This window comes from Dermacentor albipictus, chromosome 1 (assembly GCF_038994185.2).
Source record: "Dermacentor albipictus isolate Rhodes 1998 colony chromosome 1, USDA_Dalb.pri_finalv2, whole genome shotgun sequence".
Taxonomy (NCBI): Eukaryota; Metazoa; Arthropoda; class Arachnida; order Ixodida; family Ixodidae; genus Dermacentor; species Dermacentor albipictus.
In genome coordinates, this window is record NC_091821.1 from 79,314,485 (window position 1) to 79,337,014 (window position 22,530).

The 22,530-nt window shown below is 41.1% G+C and overlaps 1 protein-coding gene across 7 annotated transcripts in view; it reads right to left on the bottom strand.

Moving 5' to 3' along the window:
- The window catches only part of LOC135915086 (Ig-like and fibronectin type-III domain-containing protein 2), a 241,259-nt gene that overhangs the window by 6,903 nt on the left and 211,826 nt on the right, over positions 1 to 22,530 (bottom strand). For all 7 annotated transcript variants that reach the window (XM_065448070.2, XM_065448071.1, XM_065448072.2 and 4 more), the window contains 10 exons: positions 21,594 to 21,809; positions 20,123 to 20,308; positions 18,811 to 18,973; positions 17,458 to 17,675; positions 14,391 to 14,736; positions 10,984 to 11,316; positions 5,358 to 5,486; positions 4,674 to 4,820; positions 2,922 to 3,073; positions 239 to 368 (listed from right to left, as the gene is read on the bottom strand). In XM_065448070.2, the coding sequence (XP_065304142.1) occupies positions 239 to 368; positions 2,922 to 3,073; positions 4,674 to 4,820; positions 5,358 to 5,486; positions 10,984 to 11,316; positions 14,391 to 14,736; positions 17,458 to 17,675; positions 18,811 to 18,973; positions 20,123 to 20,308; positions 21,594 to 21,809 (2,020 nt within the window). The remainder of the gene's footprint in view (positions 1 to 238; positions 369 to 2,921; positions 3,074 to 4,673; positions 4,821 to 5,357; positions 5,487 to 10,983; positions 11,317 to 14,390; positions 14,737 to 17,457; positions 17,676 to 18,810; positions 18,974 to 20,122; positions 20,309 to 21,593; positions 21,810 to 22,530) is intronic.

Genomic DNA, 22,530 nt, shown 5'->3' on the forward strand with positions numbered 1-22,530 from the left:
TCAGTAACGTCTTTGCACTACACGAAGGGCCTGCGTGGTTGGGTATACATGGTTCAGAATGATTTTTCGCTCACAACACGATCAACGCTGGATGCGGGGCACCGATGCTGGATATTCTGCAACACGGGGCACTTAACACTATCGCGTTAAAATGAAATAATGAGCCCTCCAGAACTACAAGCATACTATGCTGCTTTCACACACAGCTTTTCACATGTGTGACAAGTGACCAACTTACTTGGTGGATGAATGACAACTGGAAGAGTGCTGGCACTCATGCCATAGTGGTTGCCTGCCTTGACCAAAAATTCATAGATGAGACCCTTTTCCATGTCCCGGAACTGGAATGGTGGCTTCAATGTCTCGTTCTAAAAAGATAAGAGCTAAGGTCACTGCACTTTCTGACACCTCCTGACAAGTTTTCCCTGAAACAATCTATTACAGTGCAGGCACGACAGCTACCTATAACTGATGTCTCAAATTTTTTCATACAAGACTAAGGACATATATATCTACTGACTGTTACGGCTGTTGTGACTGTATTTTATAGTAAAAACTATGGATGTATAGTCTAGACAAATGAATACCCAAGAAAAAAATGTTTTGCTGGGACCAGTTCAGCTGGACCAGTTTAAGGTCATCTGGTTCAAGATGGCAGTCAACTGGACCTCTAGCAGACCTCTAGATGATCTCTAGCTAGGACGAGTTAACTTGCTGTGGGACAAGGTGGACAAAGCTGACATTTCAGTGGAACAGTTTGGCTGGCAGTTGGGCACACACTAGTTTGACCTGGGTCCAGGTGATTTACTACAAGTTGGCTGTCACAGATACCCCACGAATGTACAATTGTACTATAAGTTTTCCTGTGGGTAGGTGTCTTTTAACATTTGCTGAGCAGCAAACATGACTCCTGACAACCGGATGTGGTTGTGGCTACGACTGTAACGGGGAATGAGGGTCATGAAAACTTCTTTTTTATTTTTCAACATATGTTGCTTAAATTTTGCATGCAGATATATTGTAGAATGCCGATTTCAAATATGTATTTAGATTTCAAGTATGTCACTTGGAAGAAAGATATGACAGAATACAATACTCCTAATTAGGTCATTTCTTACGGGCCTTTGTAGCAATTTTTCATTAAAATAAAGTGTTTTTAAAAATGTGCAGACATTTCCAAAGGCCCACTGCACATCCTAAAGCTAAGCAAATACCAATAAAGTAATTGTGATTATCACAAGCAGATACCAAAGTTGGGAAGAAAAAAACAATGTGGCAGTAATTAGCCTAAATTTGATCTAATTAATAATCTATCACATTTAATAAAAAACGGAAAGCTTTATAATGTAGCTGCGATATTACTAAAAACAAATATGCCTAGTTCGCTGGAATCGGTTGATGCAAACATTATCAAAAATTCTGTAAGGCAAAAGCACTTGACGAAAAAAAGAAAGTTGAGAAAATTGCATTTAAAGTTTTACTGCCACTACCTCTTTTGTCTATTGAAGATATGGAAAACCTTTAGCCTCTAGCATGTTGCCTAGGTGTTGCTGAGCATAACAACAACAAATTGACTGAAATCGATTTATGAAAACTTTATGAAACCTTTCATAAGGCAAAGGCACTTGACGAAAAAACACATCCAGAAAGTCACTTTAAGTTTTCACTTTCAAGAGCTGCCCCTTAAACAGAACTGCTGCTTGAACGGAACCCCAGCCTCATGATTGATTGGTTTTGTATTCACGCAATGCTCTTGAAACATGAAACTTTCAGGGCACATCTAATCTTGTGTGCTGCTTACAAATATGCAATTAAGCTTTTTCTAAAATCAATAAAAAAGGTAGTTACAACTTTTCTTGTGTTAAAAATTTGGCATGTTACTTGCAAAAAATGTACTGCAACAGGTTAGCTAAAAGTAAGCAGGCATATTCCTGGATGTTCAAATACTGCAAGTTAGCACTTGTATGTTTGTATCTATACTTTCGCCAAAGTTACGTAATTCTAAAGTTCCATGTAGGTTTACAAATGTTAATTCTTGTTGGCGATTTCTACAGGATTTGAAAATATTTCAGTATCCTAAGACTATATCATACTTTTTGTGCACTCTCTGACTCGCCTGCATTCAGGGAAAAAAAAAGGATGACGATAATTAAATGAGTAGACGGGACACAGCGCTGATTCCAGCATTTGAGACTTCAAAAAAAGCTATACTTGAGAAGAAAAAAACGTGAAAAAAAAAGAAACGGGGAAAATATAAATTTCAAGCTTTAAAACCGGGAAATAATAATTACAATATAATTAAAAACGAAAAATTTTTGTGCTGATGTAGACATTAGGTGCACATACAGGGTCCTGAATATGTGGAGGAGCGTGTTCAAAAAAAAAAAAAAAATTGCGCTCACCACTGCACTGCTCATTTTTCTTTTACTTACTTTTTTCTTACTTTTTTAGCATGTTACTAAAAGCCACCACGTTAAATAAAAAGACGTTTTGACAAGAGGAAGACAAGTCCCCCAGTTGAAACATTGCATCCAGGTAAAAGCTTTCCTTTGCTTGCCCACTTAATATAGTTTTTTTTTTTTCTGCAATATATTTCCTGTCAGAGTTTGACATGACATGCACTAGCAAAAATTTTGTTTTGTTATTATACCTAGTTGCAGTTTTGCTCTTTAAAAGAGCTCTTATTTATCATATTTTATTTTCAGAGGTCTCATTACTATGTTTCGCTCCAGGACCACTTTCTGCCCGCTACCTGTACCGATTTGTTTATGAGCACTTATAGTGAATAAATATTAAACTTAATCTGACACAACTAACGGACAACTTGGCAAGACCAAAAACATTGCCAGGTTGAACAGCTTGAAGTCTCTCCACTCCTTTTTTACTGCAAGAAAAGCCTTGTGCCATGACCCAGCACTTACCCGGTTGATGCTCTGCGAGCCAACGCTCCTCCAGAGCACACGGTACCACTGAACCACATCAGGATTTTTCAGTGGAGGATCCCAGTAGATGTCCACTGCTCCAGGAGCCACTTGTGTGGCCCTGACATTCTGAGGTGGCCCCGGAAGCATCGCTACAAGAGAGACATAATGATCCATGAGGCTAACAGCCACGTACAGAAGCTCAAGTGCATGAGAAATAACCACTGGCAAGCTGGCTCCTTTGCATTTTAAGTTGTTAACTGTCACTGACTGCAGATGCAATGTCATCTGAAGCTTGTTGCTAATGGCAGCCACAGTGGTTGTAAAATTGCTGGAGCATGCACCCTTACTGAAATAAGTGCTAGTGCTTTCCTGTGTAATGCAGCAGCTCCTTCAGTATCAGAGCATTAACAACCTACTGAATGGTAATCACTGAAGCACTGCTTCTTAACTTTAGCACGATTAGCAAATGAGAAGATACAAGTTGCTAGTACTGGTATTTTGCCCTCGATACCGTTCTTCTCCTTTTCCAGTGAGGCTGTGCTTTGCTGCCAGATTCTTTCACGCATAGATTGTGGCAGTGAGCTCCCATCCCTGACCCGTGCATCTACATCTGATCAAAAGCAGTAGAGAACTTGCTCCAAACTTCACAGTAACAGCCTAGACACAGACAGTTCTGGAAGATAATAAATATTACACTTCTGGATACATTAAGAAATGTTAGGAGGAATAGAAGTTTCATCGAAAATAAACAATTGAACTGGAATATGAGATGCGGTATAGAGCTACTAATACAGTAGTAACTACATGTATATCAATGCTGCCAAAAGAGTTTTCCTGCATTGACAGTATACAAAATACCTTCCAGGCCTTTTCAGAGGCAGGACTATATCACACCGATGCACAGAACTGTTTCAACTGCCTCAGCACTTTGTTCTCACTATTGCCCTAATTGAAGGACATATTTGCTAGCCAAACGTACACTGGAATAAACACATCTTAAATTCATTGCCAAACAAATTTTACATATATTTACTTAGCTACTCAAGATCTGTTGTTATAAATTAGCAACAGTCGCCACTTTATGAAATAGAAGACTGTTAAGGTACAATGAACAGCTTGATTCTCTAGTACTGTTACCACACAGTTTAATACATGGAATCTCCTCATTGACAGACATCGTTCATCATGAATGACTCAAACAAATTGTTTGGTCAGCTCTTTAAAATGATAGAACAAAGAAAGAAGTTCAAACGAAGTAAAATTGGAAATACTGCAGCTTTGTGATAGCAAATTAACTGACTTGCACAAAATTTTGGTGCTCTGAAAATCCAAATACATTCAAGGTATTTCAAATTTCTGTACATTACTGCATAGAACAATCTGCAAACTTGCCTGAGGTGGCTTCTCGGGTGAGGCCATTAAATGAAACAATAATTATTTAATCCAGAGTCAATATAATCTATTAAACTATTCAGCTTCCAAGGTCAACAAGCTAGTATTATCATTATTGCTCCATTGTTTCTTGCACCTAATTGTAATGTTTAAGTGTTTCTGTTACAATGCGAAGGACATCCTGACATTTTAATGCAACTACGCCATCACATGCAAGCTGAACATCTAAAAATATCTGCTAAGAATGAAACTATGTTGTTGCATTCAGTGCATTTCTGTAGTATAAGGGTTGGTAATTCCCTACATGAAGTTGAGTTTGTGTGCTTGCGTTTAGTCACATAATATCACTTGGCCTACCTTTGCCTTCTTCAAAGCAGGACACAATCTCTTTGGCAGCAGCAAGGGCACACTGTGTAGTCTGAAATACTGGCCTGCCCACACACCAGCGCAGGCAGCTTGAAGGGACGCCCTTGCTCCTGCAACACTGTCTGTGATCACTACCATCTGTGTTGAAGAGAAAGAGGGCAAGGTACTGAATATATGTGTGCCAATGACTGGGAGAAACAAGTCTCATATGCAAGACAGTAAAATCATTATACTAAACCATGCAATCCCTATATCAACTGCATATAATTACTATAACGCGTGCATATTACAGTCAACTATGTATTATTAACACAATACCCAAATGCCCCCAACAGTCAATAGTATAACACAAAATTAAACAAACATATTCCCCTAAATCTCAGGCCCTTAAAGTAGGTGAAAGTGTTTAGAATAGAAAATGCTTAGGCTGAAGAATACACATTTCTTAAAAACAATCTGCAGTGTAAAGTAGGGTTGTTTAGTTCCATGAAAAAATTAATTTCAAATTAATAGAATACATTATGAAAATGTGTATCCTTCTTTTTTGGTCACACCCGCCTATCACAGTTAATAATCGTTGTGATTATTGAAACTTATGCTTCTAAGACTTTTATTAGTTTCATAAATGTGGATGCTTTTATTCTGCGTATCAAGTCTGGAACATCATCAACTTACCAGCAGCGCAGTGCATCAGCTTATCAAGTTCTCGAATGCACTGTGGCCTGTTGACGGCGAAATTGATGTCAATGTCAAAAGCACATGCTGTCATACATGGTGCTGACACGCCCAAAGATGCACAGCAATCTATGAGAAAAAAAATTAAAGAAAGAGAAACAAGTGTTCAGTTACCAGAATGAGGTAGCTGCCCATGCCCAGTGCCACTTGTTAAGTGGTGTGGGCCATAATAGAACACGCGCACACGCACGCACACACATGCACACGCACGCACGCGCACACACACACACACACACACACACACACACACACACACACACACACACACACACACACACACACATGCTTGAAAATCTTCCCAGGGCGGGCCAAAAATGGGCGTTTTCGACGAGAGATGACATGTGCTCAATGCATACCATAGGCGTATCTACTGTGGAAGGGGGGGGGGGGCAAGGGGGGCACAGTATGTCATTTGCCCCCTTCCCCCCACTTTTGAAAGCGGGCACCTTCGGCTGCATGGTGGAAAGTCCAACAAAACTACAGCTGAAGCTAAATTTCCTTTCTTAATAGAGTGACCACATAAGTGATGCTTTTCTTTACTACGTGTCCCTTGCTTGGACATCAAGGACTGTCTTTTGTGCCTTCTCAAGACCCCTGTAGTGGACGACGCACGGGACTAACCATACACACTCGTGTTGCAGACAGCGCCTGATGCTGGGCAGTTACTGCTCTAACAAATGACAGCTTGCGCAACTTGCATGATGCCAAGTTTCTTGAGACTGCTAATTCCGTATTCGAAAACACAATCAGCTTGGTACATTTAACCTGCAGGCGAAGGAAAGGTCCGGATAAAGTATTCCAATCAACCACACCCGACGAATGGTTTGCCTTACGTCATACAATCGTTCATTTATCAAATGCCGGAACTATTTAATTTGTCTAGAGATAGCCTACGTAGCGTTTCAGTCTGAGTATATTATCACCATAAACAATCTAATCAAACCTCTTACAGGTATAACTGTCGAATTTCATAGTGTAATCACAACTTCTCGTAGATATGCTCGTGACCTTGGTCGAATGCGCAGAGGCATTTCAATACCAATAAAACACTGACTTGAATTTTTCCTAAAGGCATGTGTCATCTAATCAAACCTCTTACAGGTATAACTGTCGAATTTCATAGTGTAATCACAACTTCTCGTAGATATGCTCGTGACCTTGGTCGAATGTGCAGAGGCATTTCAATACCAATAAAACACTGACTTGAATTTTTCCTAAAGGCATGTGTCACTTGACTTTCATGATTTCATTTTCAGGCTGTTTTTAAATAAGAGCAAGACTATTTACTTGTTTCCCAGAAGAAGAAAAAACAGCAGATATTTTGTATTTTGAAAAATTGAGGGCCACTTTTTGGTGACGTGTACCGAAAATTGAAAATTTGCACTGTGTAGGTTGCTTATCTGCTTTGAAAACATTTACTGAAAAGTCACTTTTTCCCAACTTTTATGTGTTATACTTGTCATTTATTTGTTTTGCCTCGATATCCTCGGTAATATGTATCTACATGTGGGGCATGTCGTGGGGCATGGCATGGGGCATGGCGTATTCGAAGTACAAATCAGTGTTCTGACTGACGAGCGATAAATGTTTATTCTGTGTAGATTCATTACAGCCTTTGTAGAAAGTTGCTTATTGAAGCATTCCAGGGTGTCATACTGCCGCTAATCAAAATGTTTCCCAAACTCCCAAAATAACAGCATGAGAGACGGCTGAAATTCCGTGACATTAGAGAGAACTTTAAACGCAATGCGTTGCGAAACTTTCACTTTCCTGCTTTAAATGCAAGTGTTGTAGAATAGCCCGCTAAACCCCCGCTTTTCCATGAGTTTTCATGCATCATACAAGATTCGTGGTTTACTTCTCCGGTGTCCTCTGGGAGATAAACAAGTCATGTTGTTTATATCTGGGCAAAATTAGGGGCATGGTATGGCCAATGTGTAGGCAATGTTCCAAATAGATGGGCTAAATGCTTGTTTTCCAGTAGAATAAGTACGTCTGCAAGTGGTCCATAGCATTATTAGTCTGTCTTACGAGCAGTGTAATACTTCTTGTTTGGCATTGGCCTCAGTTGTAGTTATGCCAGTTAGCACTGGCATAACTACAACTGAGGCCAATTTTGCAAACATAAGGGGAACAATCCACCAAGTTCATGTGCGATGGCAAATGTATGTTGATAAAATATAGCGTTAAAAAAATTGTCAGCAACTGTTCGAAAGTATCATGCTTGTTTCCTAATGTCCCAAGAGAACTCTGCCATTCATATATTTTATACTCTGAAGGCCGCATTTCAAGTGTTAACATTTCTGGATTATTTAGAAGCGTTAGGAATAATTGTTGAACCCTCATCTTTTAAAGTTTTTTTTTTACTTCTTTCATGCGTGGTTTTTAAGCGTCTCGCCTAGTACCCTCACTGAAATAAAGGAGGCAGATTTGTTTTGTTCGGTGACTGTAAGGACAAGCTAATGGTTGAAGAGTAGGTGCACATGAAGTTCAAAATACGTGGGTAATTGTGGCTTTCGCAATAAATTACGTTCGTATGTAATCACTCTAGAGTGTTATGAGCATGCCTAACGAGTGGGAGAGAATTGAGGCCACTGCCCTAACAGAACTATAAAAGCCACCAAGACCAAATTTAGCGAAAATTGTTGGTACGCTATAGAAACTCTCTCTGTGAAGTTATGTATGGTTCGACCATACACAGCCATTGTAAAGTAATCTTATTCTAGTGTTAGAGCGTGTCATATAGCTCCTATTAGCTATGCTTCCTAGAGTCCCAACATAGCTGTACCTTACAATAGGTTTATACTTTGTGGAAAGCGGACGAGAGACATGGTAACTGCAATGTGCGACAAAATTTTTACGTTCCTGGTCCAGCTAGAAGCGTTACAAATAATTACTGAGCCCTTGTTTTTTCTTTCCCTATTTTCAGGCATCACAACATGTTCCGACTGGGTTTCAGCAATGTACTCGGTGAACTAAACAAGACATTTTGTTTATAATTGGCCAAAATAAAGGGTGCATGCTATGGGGAATATGCAGGTAAACTTCAAAGACAGGGGACTAATTATGCAATTCACAGCAAGTTACACATGTAAGCGATCCAGAGTTTTATGAATGTGCTTTGCCAAGAGAGAATTAATGCTGCCGCCCTGGGAGAACTGCGAACTCAACCGATATCAAATATAGCAGAAATTGAGATGGGGGGGGGGGGGGGGGAGGGAGGGAGGACATTATGGGTAAATGTTATGGCAAAGTAACGTGTGTGTTGATGAATTACTGGCCTTTTAAAAATTTCCAACAAGAAGTGCTCCAAAGCATTATTTGGGGGCAAGGTTTCAAATGGAATTGTGATAAATAAACGGGCAACTTTTTTACAGTATGCGATATAGTCACAAGAAACAAACTTTTGTAGCAACTGTTCAAAAGAAACAGCTTCGCTGGAAATCGGGTTGTAATTCTCGCAAGGTCGCACACATCTATTGCCTTTTTTTCTTGTGAATATTGCAAGTAATTTATGTTTATTGTACACTGTTGCGTATAACCTCAACAATACTATTACATAAACTAGCTATACATTTATGATGTAGAGTTAAACATCATGTACAATTCCTTGTTTAACTACTAGAATTGTTTGTAGCAAATGCACATTTCTTATGTTCACTGTACTGCTTCTGCTGGGCGGGATCCAGGACCTCTGTGAGGCACTCATTGCCTTTTATCCATGTACCATCTTGACATTTTACATAGTCGCAAGAAATAAATGCAAATTCAAATAATTTTTCAGGCCCCCATGGTTCACCATGTGTGATCGATAAATAGGTCTATGTCTGTTAAAAATAAGTATAACTGACAGACGCATTTCCAGGCTCTTTCACTTACTGTAATAGTAATTCACAGTGTGTGTGTGTGCGTGTGCGTAGAGAGAGAGAGAGAGAGAGAGAGAGGTCGGATCGTTTGCGGTTTGCCTCCCCACTCGAGGAATAGTTGGTAGGTCATTGACGCATACACTGTCCCCTAAGCTCCGTCGAGACAGACGCTGCCACTAAAGGGGTCATTTTCGGGGTCACCATAGGGGTCAGAGGCATGCATGCTCATTGGCTAAGTTTGAATTACCCGGTGAAAGCTAATTTTAGGATCAAAATATTGAAAGTTTGGGTCCATAGACATGCATGGGCTCTGGCAGGGACCTTTGGTCGGGATCGAATTAACGGAAGTCTATTGTAACTACATTATCTAAGCTTCTTTTCTACATGGCTTCTGCCATTGATGAGGCACTTGTAATACTGGGCCAGGAGTACTTAGAGCTTTGCATAATTGGCAAATGATGGTGCCTGTGGGGATTTGCCATGTAAACATGTTCCCTTTGATATCTTCTTGTTTGGAAAAATTACATTAAACTGCGAAGCTTCTTTTCAGATGCAGGAGTAACTGAACATGTATGGAGAGAGTTACAGGAAACAACACAAATTTGAATCAACAGTTCTGCTAAAGTTTCTCTTGGACTGCACACACTGTTACGGCTCACTAAATATAGTCAGCCTCTCTGCTTTTTACTAATGCTCTTATATCTTTATTGAATTTCTTAACCCATCTGCTTACTACTTCGTAGTGTAGAGTGCTTCTCTGGCAATAAATTCCTGGTGAATTCACTTCAATTCTAAATCGAGATAAGGACTGCAAACCAAGTTTCAGAGGTTATGGGCTGATAATAAGTTTGGAACTAGTAAATACCACAGATGTTGCATTAGGATAATCTGATTGTTTTAAAATAGTGTTCAGTGACTAATTTCTGGGTAGATAAATCCGAGTTAAAGACCACAATTTATGATGCACGTTGCTGTTGTATTATTCACAAATAGAATTTGTTCTTCAAACAACCCTCACATGTACAGAACAAACCAACTAGCCCTGTCTTGCCTTGTGGGGAAACATCCAAGTTGCTACCACAGGTTCCACAATCCCTGATGTTTCAGCTAGGTCATAATTTTTTAAATGCTCTACATACAGGTAAATGCACTTAAAAATGATGGCAGCTTGTAGCACTAAAATGCTACAGGAAGTTTGCAGTGTGCAATGAGTGTCTGTATAGCATTTTGTTGCTTTTTGCCATAGTGAAAATCCAGGTACATTATTAAGCAAATGAGTTGCTACACATGCAGAAAAAAAAGAGAAAAGGGAGAAAATGTTATCTCTCTATGGTACCCATGAGAAAAAAAGTTGGCCGTTCTAACACAATGATCTAGCATATTTCACTTCCCATTCTGTAAAATTATACACAGATGTAAAAAAAAGAGAGAGATAGCAATGAGCTCCCAAATTCCACCTCACCGAAGTGTCAAAGAAAATCAAGAAAACCATGAAAGCACTAGACAATGACTGACTGACAAACGGAAACTTCACATGCTCTCTTGGAACCTTTGAAGTGCTATGTTGACATAACATAAAAATGCCACAGCAAATTACAATCAGCCTGGCATGAAAGCTTGGAGTTACACAGCAAAGTTTTGATGAGGCAAGTAGCCCTACAAATGACATGTGTAAAGCACATTCTATGCAATATACTTACTGGTTGTGTTTCGTGCAGAACGTGGCATGACACCGAGCGTGACTGTGCCAGCCATAGAGCCATGCTGATTCTCTGCAGAGCAGAAATAGGCACCTGCATCCTCAGCCGTGACACCCTTAATGATCAAGTAGGACTGGTAGTTGTGTGGCTTCAGTGGGTCTGGGCTAGACCGCAGATCAATGTGGTCATTGCGACCGAGTGGACTACGCAGTTGCGAGTCACGGTACCACAGGAAGCGAGGCTCAGGGTGACCCGATACTTCACACAGCAGCCTTGCATTGGCTCCCATCTCCGCATATGCCTTCTTCAATGGCACCATGACTAGTGGACTTGCTGCAGTAAGCAAACAGATATATGTGTATTAAAGACAAAGAAACCTGTCTGGTTCACATAAAGTGTGGTGGAACAGACACAAAATCATGCATATCATACCGACAACTTTCTGTGCTTTCTTTCAGTGAGCAGGGAGTGTTACAGAAAATATTGCAATGTCCATCACAACTTTATTTTGCTAACAGCTCTACTTCATTCACTTTTTTTTATTTAATACTGCACACTTAAGACTATGTGACTGCATAAATTCAGCCAATACAAAGAATAACTGCAAAACTTGCAAAATGTGAGGGATGATCCAGAAATAAGGTTCCCATCAATTTTAGAAATAGACAGCATTGTTCATTCTCATAGATATTTACATCACTGGAAAGATGAAACTTTTATCTATTTTTCTACATAATCGCCATCTTTTTCTACGCATTTTTGTAGACGGTGGTCCAATTTCTGTATCCCAATGTCGTAGAACTCCGCTGCCAACACGTTGAGGAAGCGTTTCACCTCTTCTTTGACTTCATCGTCGCTCTGGAAGCGTTGACCACTCAAATGTTCCTTTAACTTGGGGAACAAGTGATAATCACTAGGCGCGAGGTCTGGACTGTACGGTGGGTGGGGCATGACAGTCCACCTAATGTTTGTCAAAAGTTCCTGGGTTTGATGGGAGACGTGAGGTCGGGCGTTGTGAAGCAGCGTTACACCGACTGCCAGTCGTCCTCGCTGGCGCTTCTGGACAGCTCGCCTGAGTTTTCTTAGTGTTGCACAATAACTGTCTGAGTTGACTGCTGTCTCACGTTCCATGAAATGGATCAGCAGTATTCCCTTACGATCCCAAAAAACACTGGCCATGACTTTGCCAGCAGGAGGAGTTTGTTTGAACTTCTTTGCAACATGTGACTCTGGGTGACGCCACTGTTTGGATTTTTATTTCATTTCGGGAGTGAAACGAAACACCCACATTTCGTCTCCCATAACAATGGAGTCCAACAATCCTTCCTTATCCTCTTGACACTTACGAAGAAACTGGGGAGCACAGTCAAGGCATTTCTCCTTGTAGTCTGATGTCAATAGCCGCGGTACCCATCGAGCACAACACTTGTGATACCCCAATTTTTCAGTCAAAGCTCTTTCCACTGTACCGTAAGAGATCCCAGGAATCTGAGCAACAAGTTCATGAACGGTGATCCTCCTGTTTTGAAGCACTTCACGTTAGAACATTTCCATAACCACCTCCGAAACTGACTGTCTTCCACTCCATTCTTCATCGTGGACTTCCTTCCGACAGGCACTAAACTCCCTGGACCACTTTCAGACGTGTTGAACGGACATACACTTGTTGCCATAAACCTCTGTCAACTGACTATGAATATCCATGGGTGGAGTCCCTTTGGCATGCAAAAAGCGAATTACGGAACGAATCTTGCACTCGGCGGAATCAACAATGGGAACCTCTATATCGGATGGCTGCTGAGCTAAGAATGAGTGGCGAAGCGAAGCGCGGCTGTGGGGAATCAAGAGTGGGGGAACAGCCGTGCACAGCAGTGTTGCCAGATTTCGCCTCGCACCTTCCCGTGCGGCTGGAATTCTTTGGGAAACTTATTTCTGGATCAAACCTCGTAAGAAAAATAGAGACACTATAAACATTGCTGGACCTTGTTGCTCTATGCCCCACTACTGTTTGCACTCAAACACCAGATTGAAAAGCTGTAAGATCAAGGTAGTCGCAGAAATTTTATACTAGCTTTCTGTTTACTGACATATTTGTGGCTAGCGTTTCTGTCCATAACATAAAAATGCATAGCCAGCTGACCTCAGCATACGATTGAGAACTGCATGCCATTCACAGTAAGACCACCATTGTTTTAGCAGTGAAATACTTTCACTAACGTGCAATCAATGAACAATATGTATGCAGATCAACTCATTGTAAGCACTCAATCAAAAAGCATTCAGCTTCAGTTTATTATCACTGATTTGGCAACACAGTAATTGCAATCATACCATAAAAACCACTTCAGTTTCATAAGGAACTTTAATTAATGTGTATAGTATACTTAGAAGAAAATTAGAATTTATGAGGGCGAATCAGAAGGTCATTGCTCCTATTTCATATTTGTCAAAATAAGGTGCATACATTACACTATTTTTCCACATAGTCCCCATAACAGTTCAGACATTTGTCCGATCGCAACACTAAATTTGAGATGCCTCTGTGGTAGAATTTGTCTGGCTGACTGTGGAACCACTGTCAGACTTCACGGCCTTTTGCAAACTCACAACACCACCACCTCACACTTCTCAAAGCGAGACACCTTTCCCTATAAGTGGGCTGCATTTCCCTGTGGATTTAGGTGGCTGTTTGTCCTTTGCTGCATAGAAAACAAATCACACTTCGTTGCCTGTACACTGTGGACATGTAAAGCACAACCACTATTTTTAACAACTGACAGCAGCACCGTGTCGCAGAACTACTAGCAGATAAGGCCGGGCCGGTCCAAGAAAGGTCCACCGCTGGGAATGGATATGTTAATTTCACATTTACAGCTGTAATTTGACTACAAAAACATAGGGGCAAAGACTTTTTGATTCACCCTCATAGTTGTTATTTTTTTACCTAATTCAGCAACATTTACTCATTTTGGTTCAGCATTTGTTTAGTGGGGGCATTTGTGTGTGTGCCTCATCCTCTCAGATCGGAATTATCAGATACAGGCCTGAGAAAAAGCTTTTTCTAAATTATAGGTGCACTCATACTAAAGGCATGATTCATAGCCAGTCTCCGATGACTAATCACTTCATAGACAACTGCAACATCTGTAACAGTTTCAATAGAGTAGACTAATGTATATTAGAATAGCTTATTTTAAGGGCAGCAATGATGAGCTTTAAACCTAGATTTGGTGCAACTTACTCGTGCTTTGCAAATGTCACAGGATTTGGCAGGATAGACACTCAGCAAAGTAGCATGGTGACACAGAAATCGCATCACTGTTTGCAGCAACATAATCTGCACCACAGTTGTTAGGATCACAAAACTATTTTTTTACACTTCAGAGAAAAATGAACTTAGAACTTACAAATGACATGAATGTCCACTGAACTGTGGGCTCCATGCCCATAGCCATTGGTGGCGAAGCAGGACACTTTTGTGACATTGCGTGAAACCCGAGGCACAGTGATCGCCACATGATGCTGAGGCAACTGGATTTGCAGGATGCCATTAACATAGACTGAGACAGTGGGTGTTGGTACACCAACACCGATGCACATGACAGTCATGTTGACCCCTTCCATGATGGGCCCCGATGGGATGACTAGTGGCAGGTTCACGAAAGCTGGAATGGCAGCATCAGTCCAAGCAAGTACAGTCTCTGAGGGCAGACTGGCCTTGCCACCAGACATGGCCATGATAGAGATGGCATACTGCAAGCAGAGAGCAAGAAAGAAACATAAAAGCATTGGGATCTGTGGAGTCTCACCCGTGCTCTTGCGGCAAGAGAACGACAACACAGTGGTGCAAACAATCACAAGGTCATTTATTGCACCTTTCATATACTAATGCTTGCTAGCTGAGTTGCTATCCACAAAACATGCTGATGGGTGCACAACAAATTAAGCGAGTCCGACTCACCGTGACCAGATAGTGAGCGAATATGTCTGCTCCATGCTGGACACCAACGCCTGGTCGTTTGCGTGTACGGTCATGCGAACACTAGTGCGTTCGAGTGATTGTGCTCATTCATTCCGGTGCCTCGCTCCTAGGGCATGTGAGACAGTCTCACAGACGCATGGATTGGCGCTCGCGTAGAACGCGAGCGCCAATGCATGATTTTTCCTTGCATGATTGCATGATGCGACTTGCATGATTTTTCCTTCGTCTGCTGACAGATCAGCGCTGCATTTACGTTCTTCATCCTGCGTTCTTAATGTGTCATGTCTTATGAAGATGACAAAGTCGTTGCCACTGATCACAATCATGTTGGTGTGCTCTTTTCTGCTGCGTAGTCGCCGGGTGCAAATGATAAAGAGAATGAGGTACTGGGTGTCACCTTCGCCTCCTGGTATTAAGGGTCTGTTTTGTTGTACAGAATCAGATGTGGCGCACTGACTCCAACAACCTTTTCATCGGGACATCTTGGTTTAGACTCGCCGTTGTAAAAAAAGTCACAGTTTTGCTTGAAAGGCGAAGCATTGATTGCGATATCAAATTAGTGGACAGCTATACAAAGCAAGGATAGTAGTACGTATTATCGGCTGTATAAACTTGTAAACATAGGCATATTACCTAAATTAACAAACATGGTGTCACATGCGCACAAGCAAGCATGAACACTTCTCACTCGATGACCGCAGAAACTCGTCAAAATGCTGGCATGAGGAAATGCAGCAGCAGCAAGCGAAGTGACAATCGTGCTGTCTGGTGCTTCAATGAAAAATGATCGCCGAGAACACACAGCACGCAGAAAGCTATGAGCCGCCGAAACACCTAGACTCTGCCCCCAATGCAGATCGCTCACAAGATATGACCGCGTGACCGCACGCAGCCACCACATTCACAGTTGCAGCTGGAGTAGAACGCCGCCTCCGGTGCCTCGCAACATTAGGTGCCTCGCACATGATGGAAGACAGCACTCTTTCTATTCGCATTTTATGCCTTTCGCATGGGCAAGATTGAGCCACAATCGTCGGCTCCCCTCACACTCTTTCACTTGCACATACAGCATAGGGTGCGTGGCGATGGTGTTATTGCTCTTGGACCTCGCGCGCAGCATTGAGGGGTCTCTCCTAAACTTTTCCTCCATGGCGGAGTCAGAGCAATGCTGGTTGAGGGTGCCGCTGCGCAATTTGGCGCGCTGCTGAGGGCAGTATTGGAGCCAGGTGCGTTCGAATTAACTGTCACAAATGCTTGCGTGTTCGAATTACTGGCTGTTTTCGCCCACTGGAATACACATAACTTTGACGGGACTAAAGCGTCAGTTAGAATAAACCGGAAGTTTGAATTAAGCGTGTTCGAATTAACGAGATTCGACTTTAGTTACTGTACAAAAATGTTCAGTTTAAGCTTCTTTATGACGTAATAGTTCTGCCGAAACCCGCAAGGTGGAGAGAAGAAATTAATAAAAGGAAAATGAGACATCCAGCCAAACGTAGCTAAGTGCTATGAAGGAAACCCATACGGGTTCCTTGAAAGAAAAGCTTTGCAGTTGAAGAAAAATTCGTCCTGGTCCGGGACACGAACCCGGGACCACTGCCTTTCCGGGGCAGCCGCTCTACCATCTGAGCTAACCAGGCGGCTAGCAGACGGCAGGCGAAGTCAAATTTATCAACAACTCAAAAACAAAGGCAAGAGTTTGGCATAATAGTACTGTGGAAACCCACAAGGTGGAGAGAAATCATTAATAAAGGGGAAATGAGACATCCACCCAAACGTAGCTAAGTGCTACAAAAGAAACTCGTTTGGGTTCCTCGAAAGAAAAGCTTTTGTCTCATTTTCCCTTTATTAAAGCTGCTTTATATATGACACATGTCAATCATAAGCACTGTATTTGTCACATGTGACATTTGATCATCCTGTGTAACTGTTATTCATTTCAGAAGGATCCAGTGATGAGTGCCTGCATATGTTACAGGTCAACAGACCTTGCCTCATAGTCACAAGTGTGGCACAAGCCATAAGAAAACACTTCTCTCAAAGTACAAAGAATTTACAGCTCGCAAATGTAGCATTTCGAAGATCATAATAAACAAGAAGTAACAAATATGCTCTACTCCATTACATAAACAAGGTGGATTTCTATTCGCCCTCAAATTTTCCTAATTTCTATGCTACATCATAGAACAAGGAAAAGTGCAAGTGTGCTCGAAATACATCATACTCTTTGTAATGTGAACCATGCGCCTTTAACATGGTTTAAATGATAATAGGATGCACAAATCCAAAATTTTGTGCGGTACATGCTGAACGTCCAAAGAGTGCCACAAATGGTATCTTCTACGACTAGCTGCCATGCCACATTATCTCAATCAAATGGAATTGTGTAGAAACTGCTAACTGCATGCACCAATAAATCAAATGTGCAGCCCCCCTTTTTTCCCCGTGCTAAGTCATACAGCATGGATTCCAGAACTGCTTGTGTACATTACCTGGGTATTGAAAGTCAGGTTCCCTATGATAACAGAGGTGTAAGGTGTCGCCACACTTGTCCAGCGGTTGTCATCATTGGAGACATTGACTGGTGCAAAACGAACGATGTAGGACAGGTTAGACTGCAGTGGCAGGTGCAGCGGTGGCAACCACTTGAGTGCAATGGCATCGACAGCTGCATGAAGCACTTCCACGCCATATGGTGGGCTCACCATACCTGTGCAACATATATGAATTGGTTTAGTTCTCCTCTGAAGGAATGTAACAATGTGAGTGGTCCATTAAAGATTAAAATTTTCAACACACATTTTAACAGGTTTCAAGCATTAAAACACTTTCATTCCACATTAATACCAATGGCAAGTGAGATAATGCCAAGAAGAACACATTTATAACTAAATGATACCAAACTCACTAATAACCAATTATATTTAGCCTAAGACAATAGTTTGTATATCTTGATGTGGTTACATATTATTATTGACAATTTGTATACAGTTTGAAAGTCTAGTATTATATATTGCAAATAACATGAGGGCTACTCCGATAGTTTTGTCAAAGAATACTACTAGTCATATTATTACATATTAATGAAACTTGATATATAACCTCCATGTTATGAAGAATTGTCCAATGAGTACACTTGAAGCTAAACATTTCGACAGAATTGCCTGTCTGGTTGGGAAATTGATTAGGACTTTCAGACTGACTCCAACCAAATAACAGAATTTTAGTAGCCCGACGTTTCGGAGCCCATTTGGCTCCTTCTTCAGAGGTTGTTCTTCGGGGGTGGCGGTGCACAGCTTTTAAAGGGTATTTTGTAAAGAAAGGTGGGGAGACACTTCACAGACGGGAAGGGGGGGGGAAACAAAAGGGGGATGAGACGGCTGCCGTGGTGCTGGGCGGCTGGGATGACCGGTGCTGGGGGCCAAGCACTCCCAGCACCGTTCATGCCAGCCGCCCAGCACCACGGCAGCCATCTCACCCCGCTTTTGTTTCCCCCCCCTTCCCGTCTGTGAAGTGTCTCCCCACCTTTCTTTACAAAATACCCTTTAAAAGCTGTGCACCGCCACCCCCGAAGAACAACCTCTGAAGAAGGAGCCGAATGGGCTCCGAAACATTGGGTTAGTACTAAAATTCAGTTATTTGGTCGGAGTCAGTCTGAAAGTCCTAATGAGTACACTGACTGAATAAATGGGAAGTCAAATGAAACAGTCATTTGAAGAGAATAGATTAAAAGAATGCCAATAAAGCCATGGCACTAATGCTTCAAAAGTGTGCACATAACAACAATTGAAGTTAACAATGTCACAAAGCAACTAGAATCACCGAGAAGGAGCTTTGCAACGTACTTTGTATTCCCTTCTCATCGACGCCTTTCTCTGGTGTGGTGAGGAGGATGATAAGAGATGGAACAGAGAAACCCTGTTCATTTGCAGCCACCACATAAAAGCTATAACTTGTTTTTGGTGTCAGCTTATCCACAATGGCCATAGTTGTCGTCACATTCACTTCCTGGAAGAATCATTAAGAAGTAAATAGTACAATTGCAATGTAACTACTGCAAAAACTAGAACATAGGTCGAACTTCTCTTTTAAAAAGACATGGCAAAAAGTCAACCCCCGTCTTATATACCGGTCATTTTTGACCGGTTTTATGCTGTTTTTTTTTTCCTGTTTCTTTTACTTTTTTTTTTAGAATGAAAGTTTGGGGGTAAACCTATATTCTGGTCTGACCTATATTCGGGTTTTTATGGTACGTAACTAGTAGGGCACATAAGTGATGCATATAACTACTGTGCATGAGCATATAGCAGTTTAAAGTAATCAATTACAAAACTAGAATAAAAAATAAATTGCTGCAAATGAAAATGTAAACAATCTGTAGATAATCACAAGTGGTTATGTTAAGAAGCATTTACTATCCAAACCTGCTCAGTTGTAGACACTCTACTTTATGAAAACATAGAATAGCAAGTGCAGTCTTCCTACAGATTACTCTGTGTTTAAATAGCCAGGATCACGTTAAACCATCTTGAACAAAAATCCATGTCCTTGCCATAATTAATGAACTGATACAAAAAGTCAAAGTGGCACAAGTCTTTCTTTCTAGGCACAGTGCCAGCTAACGTGTCTGTCTTCTTAAAGATATAGTACTATATAAAGTTTACAAAAAGCATCAAAAACAGCAAACCAATGCAAACATGCGACAAAGGTAACTATGCCCCACTGTAGATGTAGAGGAAGAGAAGTCTACATCTACAATAGCCAGTGCACTTTAAATGCTGAACCTTGTGGCTACTACCATTGGCACTTGTAGTTAAATGCCACTTTTCAAGGTAAGCCAAATAAAAATGGTTGGGGTTAGGTCGCTATTACTGCTGTTATTTTCATTCCCTGTTTTCTAAAATAAGCTCGGCATTGCTGTAGCTGCCAGTGTCAGTATACAGCACCAATATGACAACTGGCAACATATTTTTGGCATTTCACAAACAGCTAGTAAATATAGTGTTCAACTACATATTATAAAAAGCACTAAGTCCTTCAGAAACTCTAAGGAAGTGGATACTCCTTGGAAAAAGGCTTGACATATTGCAGGCTGATAAAAAGCTCCAAAGGCTAAACAATGCGAAAAACTAGTGAAAAACCAACAAATGTGCCCACCTGTGTATACTCTGCAGGGTGTGGAGGTACTGTGCCATTGATGGCCTCATACCTAATCTGATATTGTGTTGTTGTCACATTGCCTGATGGTGCATTCCACACAAGGTGTACAGAAGTGGGTGTCACAAATGTCACATGAAAGTCTTCAGGCGGACCAGGAATGATGTCCTTGCCTTCTTCCATACACTGCACGCATCAATGATAGAGGGGTGGGGGGGGGAACGTAAATTCAATGGCAACAGCTTAGGGTAATACAGTGAATACATTTTTCTCAAGGTGATAGAAAGCTGACTCTGAATAGACAATATTAAAACCTTGTTATAATGAAATTGCATCTGACATGAAAGCACCTTCATTACTGTATATTCAATATTTGTTATAAGCATATATTCATTACACGGTGATATCACCGTCAATAAAAGTGATAGATTTACTCTGTTATATTCTATATTTTGCTATATGCTTGTTCGTTACATCGAGGTTCAACTGTAACAATTTCTGAATTTGTCAGAGCTACTGATAGGCTCGAGAGCCAATAGTATAACAATCTAATAACTGTTCTATGTACAATAAATGTTCAATTACTATGAAAGACAGTGCCACAATTATCGAAACATTGTACAAGGTAGTAATCCATTTTTAGGCGCTGTAGCTTTATTATGAAAATCTAAGCTGTTACTGTAAACATTGTATTTGCAGTTGTGTGGAACCAGGAGGCACATGCACTGTTTGCAAGTTTATATTAATTTGGCCTCTTCCAACATCCAATATTAAAAGTGTGCCTTGCAGCCAGTCATCCATTAAAGACAATTCTGTAGTACATGCACTGTGAGCTTGGAAAAATAAAAAAAAAGTCCGCAAGTTAGTATGAGGCATGAACACCTAAAGCAATGCAGCTTCCTTATTGGTTAAGTAGCTTTGTGAGTAGCTGATCACCTCAATTTTTGCTGGAATTGCAGCTTCTGTGCACATTATAACAATGCAAATAAGCACAGGAGGAAAAGGTGTCCTAAATCACAAAAGCACCCACAGGTTCAATCATACACGGTCAAAGTGAAAATACTAGTTCTGTCATTCAATCAAGCTTAGTCAATTAGCACTGGCTCAGAAACAATAAGAAGCCCTGAGAACTATAATGTTAACTTTTGATACATCAACCATCAACTGTTGATATAATATAATAATTCAGCATGACTGTGTTTCACTCTGACTCACACGTCACAGTTATATCACAAGCACGTTCGCTTTCATGCATAAGGGCGTGAGCATGAGGAAAATACTTGGCGATATCACATGTACCCTTTTCATTCAAGAGTGCCACGATGCACTCTTGACAAAGGCTTCAATGTCAAACAGACCTTCGCTTCTGTTCCATAAATGCACAGAAGAAAAGACTGTACAAGAGTGCTTGCCACCATGTAAAAGACATGAGCCACATGAGGAAGACAACAAGAGATGGAAAAGTGAGCACCTTGAGAACAGCACCAATGTCCCGGGAGCAAACAAGGGCAGTGACGTCATATTTGCTAAGTGAGACTTCGCCAGCGCATATGGGCAAGCATTCATCCCGCACACCATACCGCTGGCAACATGGTCGGTGGTCACGGCCGCCCGCACCGCATCGCAGTAGAGTGTGCATCTCATCAAGACAGAGGGGGCTCAAGTACTGCAGGTCAGCTAACTTCATCTGTCCAGACAAGAAGGTGTAGCCGGAAGGTGGTAAAGTAGAGAAGATAAAAAAAAGGAAAAAAACAGGCAGGGATGAATTATTTCACGTTGTCTAGCATTTATTACACATGGTACATTATAGATCAGGAGTCTCAAACGTGCATCAGATATCGGGCTGCATGTATCCTTAAGTTTTGCAAGACAAAGTGCCTTCTGGAGGAAGAGAATTGCCTAAAGTTTAGGCAAGTTGGATGGAAAATAGCTTTGAATACCCAGTAGGTCTGTGCAAACTGCAAACAAAAGCCCTGCAGGCTGCATGTTTGAGACCACAGTTAGAGATGTACTTGAGACTGAGAGCAATCAGTATGTGGCTAATCTATTGCCTGCTCCGTTATCTTGTCTCACAAATAGCTGTTGCACTTTTACAGCAGAAAGTTGCCCATAAGGCAAATGCAGCATGTTTCTGGCATCAAAGTAGTTTAGTTGCACAATCAAATTGGGTGATTTAAATATCATGTTGCTCTCTTGCATAAGCATAAAAACACCACATTTGAACATGACACCATGAAGTAGTGGCAGTAGTATCTTGAGACTGCACAGTTCTTACTTTCAGCCTCATACTCTAGCATTGTGTTTTACCCGTGAAAAACCATGGCAGAGTGTGCACGAGAAAATAGTGATGACCATGTGTATTAATTTCAAAACAGCTCGAGAAAACAAGAACATCTGTAGAGCTGGAG